This window comes from Microchirus variegatus (assembly GCF_963457635.1).
Source record: "Microchirus variegatus genome assembly, chromosome: 16".
NCBI classification, from domain to species: Eukaryota; Metazoa; Chordata; class Actinopteri; order Pleuronectiformes; family Soleidae; genus Microchirus; species Microchirus variegatus.
Window position 1 is genome coordinate 7,452,044 of NC_139817.1, and position 8,380 is coordinate 7,460,423.

Here is an 8,380-nt window from a genome sequence, read left to right on the forward strand (position 1 = left end):
GGAATAATAATAATAAAAGAAAGGAAAAATAAGCAGTGATGTTCAGTGTATTCCTGACCCTACAGGCTTGTTGACATTGAGGCCCCTTGGTTCAAGCAATTCCTGGGGGGATGTATGTGGAACATATCCTCCGAAATGGGAACGGCCAGACCCAGTCTGGGAAAGGAAGCAGGCTCACTGTTGCACAATCCAATTATGTCAGAGTTGCACCAATGAGAAAGTGGACCAGATAACCACAGAAGCTTTTAATGACCATGCAGTTGTGCATGTGTTAGTCGGCGCTGGATCCTCGGAGCGATTTTTTAACCAGGAATTGGAACGAGGGAGGAAAAAGAAACAGAGGTACGCGTTTGAGGAGCATGTTTTTTCATTGTGTTATTATTGTGTGCATAGTTGGTGAATATTTCAAGTAGTTTTTATCGTGTGAAATGTGATATACTCTGCACATGCATGAGGTTTGTTTCATATATGACAGACGGACAGAAATTCCTAATCTCGTTGCAGTCCCAGGAAACATCTGTTTTCAGGGTCTTAGCTCCCATGAGATAAGTACATTCATTTGAGATAATGTCCAGGAAGCAGGTGGCTGTCACATTAGTTTCATAACAGAAGTTATTTTAGACATTTTTTTACACTCTGGACTTACAGTAGGAAGGAGCGTTTGAATTATACGCACAGGCAGAGGCAGCATCGTGCTGTTTCTCCCGGGTCTGACCGTCGCTGTGTTTTCTGTCACTAATTTGTGTCCGATCTCTTTGGCAAAGATGTTGCAACGGAGCTCGTGTAATCGTGGATATTTTCTTTTGTTTGGTAATTGCACATTATACCTCGAACGTAACTAAATGTCACCAAATATAATGTAAAATAAAGGTAACTACTGCGTAACGTATTGCTAAATAACTTTCTGTATTTATTAACTTATTCAAGTAACAAATATGACGATGCATTATAGATGTAACCCGGTCCGCGATGGTGATGCCGTCAGTTTTGCGGGTAACGCGATTGCCGTGCATTGTGGGAAATGTAGTTTATGGTCAACGCACGCCTTAAAGCAGCATAGACCTATTTTAACACCGATTTTTAAGACCAATGAATCACTCGCGGGCCACATAAAATGACGTGGCGAACCACATCTGGCCCCCGGGGCCTTGAGTTTGACATAATGTGGGCTCGGGAATGCAAACCACCTTTGTGTACAGTGTTTTTTGTTAGCTTGGAAGTTTCTCTTAAACGCATAGCAATAGCAAATACTTTTACCACAAATTTAAAGTCATTATTTTACTCTTCGGTTCAGTTTGAACACATGCCGTGAATCTGGAAGAAATTTAAGAAGAAAACCTCAAACTTGTTTTTGTTGTCGACAGATGGTGTTGACTGCAATCTTGCTGGCGATCTGCTTCATCTGGACAGGTAAGCTGTAAAGCGTGGCGCGCTCAAGCTCAGTGAGTTCAGTGCGAGTTTGCAAGGTTAGCTTAGCATTCACTAGCCCCACAGCAAACGCCTGTTTTATGTTTGATAAATCGACTGCATCTGGAGTTCGTCTCGGAGAATAATTGGGCTATATCTGTCCCCGCGACTGACCAGACGCTGGCTTTTGTCCTGTTCTCAGCACGAGATATTTATACACTGTTTTGGGTCCACTGAGACAAAAAAAAAACAGGAAACAAATTTCCGTGCGACGCTACTCGCTGAAATGCGCTGAACCTTTGCCTCCCGTCGTGTGTGAGCGAGAGGGCAAATAAAACATTGACTTCCTCTGAACTTTGACTTCACACAATATTGATATCACAGTTTCAACCAATAGCATCGGCGTTTGCGTGGTTGGCCTCACTTGGATGGAGGATACCCTAATATTAGCTTTGTCTAAGCACGTACCAACTCTTCTATATTATAAATCTGTGTTATTGTTTTCTCTTAAAAAAACAAAAATAACACTATTTCCATACTGTTATAGCTTAATTTCCTGAATGTGTATCTAACAGACATTGTTATTTTTGGGTGTCTTGAATATTTTTCGGGATTGACGATCGTTTTCCTGTCCTTTTTCCTCCAGGAATGGCCGTCAAATATATTCCCCCATGTGACGGGCTCAGCTTTCAAAGTAACGTTGACGCCTGCCTGTCGGAGTTCAACCGGAGCATGGAGACGAGCGGCTATCGTGACGGCTGCCCGTGGCCTAGCGTGAAAGGGTGAATTATAAGCACGTTAATGGTTGTTGTTCGAGTCCTTGGTTATATGACCTTTAGCGAACCAAATCAAAAACAACAATTGTTGACCGTACAGTGTGGTACAGTAATAAAGCAAACATTTAAAAATAGAAAACAGAGTATAATGCACATACAAAGTGAGGGGCAAAAACATAAGACAAACACAGCACAGTCTAACCCTAATGCCAAAGATAGGAATTGATGAGATACTGTCAGATACCAGGAAATACTTCCCCCATTTCCCGGTTACAAGTGGCACGGGTCAACGTGTCAGCTAATTACTCATCAGTTAAAGAAAACAACACAATATTTACACACACTTACAGTTCAACAACATAAAAAGCCCTATGTTTTGATTGCTATCACATCATAAGTGCCAGTTGCCCCTTTAAAGGTCTAGTGTGTAACATACAGGAGGGTTTATAATCACTCTATACATTATAGTGGCAAAGAAAATAGTTCCCTTACGTCCTTAGGAAAGCGAGAGGTGAGCGGAGGACTCCTTTTTTTGTTGCAATCTGCAGTTTCACCATTAGATGTCACTAATTCTTGCACACCGGACCATTAGGTCTTATAAGTTTTTTTTTTTTTACCTTGCGTTAAACCTCACAATTACATGAAAATCCAGTCAAATGTAAGGTCAACAAATCAACTTCTTTTTATTATTATTGCTGGTCTCCTCTGCAGCATCTACAACGAACTGAAACTTTGCGTGGACGGCTTGGGGAAAAAGACTTTGTGCACGCTACGCGGGACTCTGCTGGAAGACGTCTACCTGTCGGTGCATCAGACGTACTTCTTCCTCTGTGGACAGGTCCGCGACCCCCCACTCGTGACGGCCGTCCTGTTTATAGCACCTTGCATCATCGCCACGCTCTGCACGCCTTTCTTCTGTGTTCACCGCACCGACAGCTAGAAATACACGACGTGTTGCGATACACCGGGGTGTTTTGCTTTCAGAAAGTTGAAAAAGTTACTGTATTTTTTTTCTTTTCTTTAAAGTATAACTACATGCATGCAAACTCACTTTGGCCCCGTTCAAACTTGCTATTTAACGTCCACCCGATCACCATTTATCCGCAATATTGCTCATTTGTTTACCTGATTTTCCATTTTTATCTCTGTTTGTCGTCTTCTTGAATGTCAAAGTTTGTGTACTCTGTAGACAGAAAATCACATTTGACTGTCTGAGTTGTTTATATGAGAAGTAAGGAATGATTCTAAAGGATTAGGATTCCATTTGTACCTACAAACACGTAATAAATATTTATTGCAGACAAAAACAAACAACATTTTACAGTTCTTTCATTTAAATAGCATATCAAGACGACCGTCCGTGCTTTTAAGAGGTTTCAAATCATGGCAACTGCAGCAGTATTTTATTTACAGTGAAGTACACGTGTTGACCAAAGCGATAGGGAAATTGTCATGAGCCTTTTATCTGGTTTCTATTTAAACAGTGGACAAAACCTCAGGCAATTTTTCCATATTAGAAAACTCAAAAGGTTTCATTTTTCTTGGCTCAAACCGGTGACGTTGAATTAGGGGGCGGTTGAAAAACAACAGAACCCGCCGTGGAGTGGGTGGTCCGATCCGCTACCGAAAAAGGCGACAAAAAAAAACGAAAAATTCCTCTTGTGAGTATCTGCACCACACCTTGTATTATGTTAAATAACAAATGGAAAAATACTGAAAGGATGTTTTTTGCTATGTATACACTGGCCAGCTCTCCGCCTGGGTTAGGGCCTAATCCAACAACAAAACCTCTTGCGAAAACAGAAGCACGTGGACATGTTGAACAGTTTTAACCAGACTTGTGTTCTCTGAAAACATCTGGATTCAAACCGTCAGACCCCTTGTGACCCCTTTATCTCAGCCACCAGCCGAGACCCAACCAATCCACCGGAGTTAAACGGCAGATGTCGAGCCACAATTTATAACTCCTCTGGCTATTATGCTGAAAAGGGCTAATTTTGTATCATATAACAAAATGTTATTGTAGTTTCCAGTAGGTGTCCATCATATATTTGGTTATCTTAAGATTTGGACTTAACTTAACTTAAATTTTGGAAACACACAGAAAATAAAAACCAGCTTGAATTCTACAAGAATTCTGACTTTTCCCGCATAATTTTTCTCAGACTGACATGACACTCACTTTCTGACATTGGTGGCAAAATTCTGACTTTATTCAAATAATTCTTCAAAAAAAAAAGTACTGAAAAGACTTTAATCTTAGAATTCTAAAATATCATCAAACAGCTTGAACTCTGAGAGTTAAGTCAGATTAAAATCAGATTGTGGACTTTTCGCCAGAATTTTTCTCAGAATTCTGTCTTAAATTTGACTTTAAAAAGTTTCCAATATTTTAGAAGTCTATGGTTTAACAACACATCTTGAATTCTGGGATCAAAGTCAGTATTATGACTTTTTTATTCCTGAAAAACATCTCAGATTGACTTTTTTTTTCTCAAAATCTTTTCTTTTTTTCCCTCAGAAAGTCTTTGACTATGACTTTTTTTTTTTGGTTTCCAAAATGATATTGTGGCCCGATTGCTCTTCCGTAAAAACCATACTACAACATTTTTGTTTGAAACATTTTTTGTGAAATATTCTGAGGTTTACGTGTGCAAATAAATCAACACACAAACACATGTACAAAGGCCTTTATAACTCAATTACAGTCAATTTCCAGGTGAATTCCAAGGGACGACTCAAACAATGACAGTATAAACTACCAACAAATACACGGCCGTTTGTCTGGACATTTGATTTTTAATCATAAAACCACATTGTTTAAATAGTTCCAACCTCAACCTCAGTTTATTTAAGTCCTGAAAAAGGGCCTGCGCGCACTTACTGTACATCTACACATGATCCTTCATCAGCGGTCAATTAAAATTGTTGGTGGTCACTTATCAGACGAGCTTTTCCATAAATTGGAATCAGCTTCGCCCGAATCCTGACGAGGGGAAAAAGCGCACGTGGCCTTTAAAATGTCACTCAACACAGTGGGGGCCCAAATATAATGGAGGAAAAATCTTTGGAAAACCGGAAACATAAACACGTGGTTGAAAAAGGCTCCATTAACGACGCAGGCCCATTTTTCAAATGGCCGCTAATGTAAAGCACGTTTCGGGGCGACTCGTTACCGTTCGGCGCGGCCACAACGAGACGCAGACTCCGGCAGGTGTATGCTTCACATCAAAGTCAAGCTTCAAGTGGACGCCTGAAGGGAAGAGGGGAGTTTAAATTCCACGTCACTTCAGTCGAGTAAACACATTATTCTTTTCTACAACCAGGAATGTCTGCCGTTTATTTTACTATACACAGCAAGTGTTGGATTGCCTTGACCGCTTTATGTACACACACACACACACACATGAAAACAACACAATCAACTAAAGGTTGGTGAGTAATATTTACAGATCAAAGGTCAGTTTCCCCTGAGACTGAAGTCTTGTATGGCTTGTAATCTAGGACACGGTTATATAAGATAAACTTAACATCTCAAGGTTGGCACACATTGTAGAAATCCCAACACACTGCTGACCCTTTAATGTTATCGGGCTTTTATTTTTAGTTTGTTCTTCATTTTCTCAAGCACTTGGTCGTGCACCAGCGTCAACAAAATCATCTCATGGAGGAAAAACAATCTACAGAAACCACTTCTGCTGCCTCACAATCTCCTCACTGACTCATTTTACACTTTTGCTCCTGCAGATACAATCATACATACGTCAAATTACAGGTGAGAGAACACTGAGGCTGTTTTCTTTGTTGATTAGGGCTGTGTCGTACGGAAGAGGATTAGGGTCACACGTGAAAATAAAAAAATCGAATTTGAATTCTAAGATTAAAGTCAGGTTCTGGTTTAACCCCCCACCCCCCCCAGACTTTCATAATTTAACGTTGATATTAGAATTCTAAAATACTACAAAACAGCTTGAATTCTGAGATTAAATCAGAATTCTGACTTTTTCGTCCAATTTTTTTCTCAGAAATCAGACTTTTTTCGCCAGAATTTTTCTCTGAATTCTGACTTTAATCACAGTTTGACTTTACTCTTAGAATTCTAAAATATTATAAAACAGCTAGAATTCTGACTTTTCCGATAGATTTTTTTCTCAAAATTCTGACTTAAATCTAAAAATCAGATTTAAATCACAGTATGACTTTTATCTAAGAATTCTATTGTAAAACATATTGAATTCTGAGATTAAATCAGATTAAAATCTGAATTTTGCCACAATTTTTCCTCAGGATTCTGATTTTAATCACAATTTATGAATTTGGTCAAGTGTCAGTCAGTTATAAAATGATCCCCATGTTTAAACATTCAGCTTTAAAACTATTATTATATCCCAAAAGATGCTCCCAGACAATCAAACCAAAGTAGCTCTTTTTAACAAAACATGTTTTCTGTGCAGCAGGACGGAGGTTTTCTGAGAACCGCTTCAGCTCTGTAATGGCTTCGCAGTATAGGAGGTGAAAACTCATCTCATGGCATTTCAAAAGAAAAACACCTCAGAGCACAGATGGTACATTATAATTCCAAGTTCACAGTCTCACTGTACAATGCGTCATTCATACATTCTGCCAACACTCGACTGTTTCCCCAGCACAGTTTAGTACGTCTATGTTTGCTTAGTTTCTAAGTTTCTCCTGTGAAGTGTGTTATTCTGAAATGCGCACATCGCCGCGGACGTCTCACAGACCAAAGAATGCACAAATTAGTCGATATTTTCATTTCAAGTTTGAGCGCGCGAACCTACACAATGTTGCTAAGAAATGACCAGCGTGGAGTATTTAGTGACACCTAGGGGTGCGGTTATGAATTGCAACCACATAACTTTAGCACAAAACATGTTTATTTACTTATTTATTCAATTTCTATTAGTGGACGTTAACATCAACGTTAACGCATTAAACATGACACGTTTCCATGACGACTGACCAGACAAGCCGTGCGTGACATGTTAACGTCATGTTAGCCCAGGCACTGTTTACGAGTTTGCTCTGTTAGCTCCTTTAGCGCCGTTAGCACGGCTACAGTCGAACTGGAGTGGTCTGTTTATTAAACGATAAGAGCAGCGCTACAAATAACCAGTGTACCTGTGTACTGCGTCTGTTTTTAAAGTTTAGCGTTACTTCAGAGACTAATTTTAACGATCGGGAGTCACAGAAACATGACGTCACATGCTTCTTTTTCCGGTCAGTCATCATGGAACATGGCGTGCGTTAATATTGACGCCGCCGTTGCACGTTAACCGCACTAATTTCTATTGATAGATCACGCTAAATTCGACACACTGGATCTTTAAAGTGATAGTTCTGGAGGACTTGCCCAGATGCAAAAAAATTGGCATTTTTAGCTAATCTGTAAATCCGAACAAAGGATTTAAAAAACATATCACAAGATGATGTCTTTGAACTTACTACAGAGGGCAGCAGTGGATTAAAATCTCCCCTTTTCTGTGATATACTTTTTGTAATTGCTGATTCTCTACGGGGACTTTGGTGCTGGAGCGTGAGCAGTTTACAGGTTGAAGATTCCAGCCGGAAAGATTTTGTCTAACAGGAAATCGTAGATTGAAAACACGTGTTAAAACAGCTTGAATTCGGAGATTAAAGTTAGATTAAATCAGAATGTTGACTTCAGGTAATACCCGTTTCTCCTTCTGTCATCAGTGAGAGCAAGAGTCCGGCCTTCGGGGGCGGGGTCCGCTAAAAACGGTGGCGCTAAAGTGAGGAAAATACATGTCAATCAATACCTGAAACGCACACACCTGAATTATCCCGCTCAGTGATCCGTAGTCAAAACATTGCTGAGGATTCGGCGCGGCGGTTAGCCTAATAGACGTGAAATAAATATCGTAGGGCAGGAAAAAGTAGAAAAATAAGGTTCACTATGTCGTAGTTTTACATCCAAGGTCATACTATTAAGGGCAGTGGACTGGTACGTTTGGGAATTTAACACCGAACAAAGTCTCTCTGTCGAGGTTCTTCTGACAGAAATCGCAGTTCTCATATTATCTGCCGATCCGCCGTGGTCCACTTTGACGTCAAATGTTGTCATCCGAGCGTAAAAGAGCAACCTGAACTCACAAGGTTTTAAATTCTTCTTCTTCAGAAGGAGCAGTGGCAGTGGAACTGACGATAAGTGAGGAAAT

General features: G+C 40.0%; 1 protein-coding gene across 1 annotated transcript; it reads left to right on the forward strand.

The window, feature by feature from the left end:
- The first annotated feature begins 242 nt into the window (after positions 1–242).
- Positions 243–3,359, forward strand: LOC310938266 (receptor activity-modifying protein 1-like). The gene is made up of 4 exons (XM_083902756.1): positions 243–342; positions 1,365–1,410; positions 2,054–2,189; positions 2,895–3,359. Exons 2-4 carry the CDS (start codon positions 1,365–1,367, stop codon positions 3,121–3,123), a joined length of 411 nt encoding a protein of 136 aa, XP_083758882.1. The 5' UTR covers positions 243–342; the 3' UTR covers positions 3,124–3,359.
- The last annotated feature ends 5,021 nt before the right edge of the window (positions 3,360–8,380 follow it).

Coding starts and splice junctions, on each gene's coding strand:
- LOC310938266 (XM_083902756.1), top strand. CDS start 1,365: ATGGTGTTGACTGCAATCTTGCTGGCGATCTGCTTCATCTGGACAG. Junction 1,411..2,053: donor GATCTGCTTCATCTGGACAG/GTAAGCTGTAAA, acceptor TTTTTCCTCCAG/GAATGGCCGTCAAATATATT. Junction 2,190..2,894: donor CCGTGGCCTAGCGTGAAAGG/GTGAATTATAAG, acceptor TCTCCTCTGCAG/CATCTACAACGAACTGAAAC.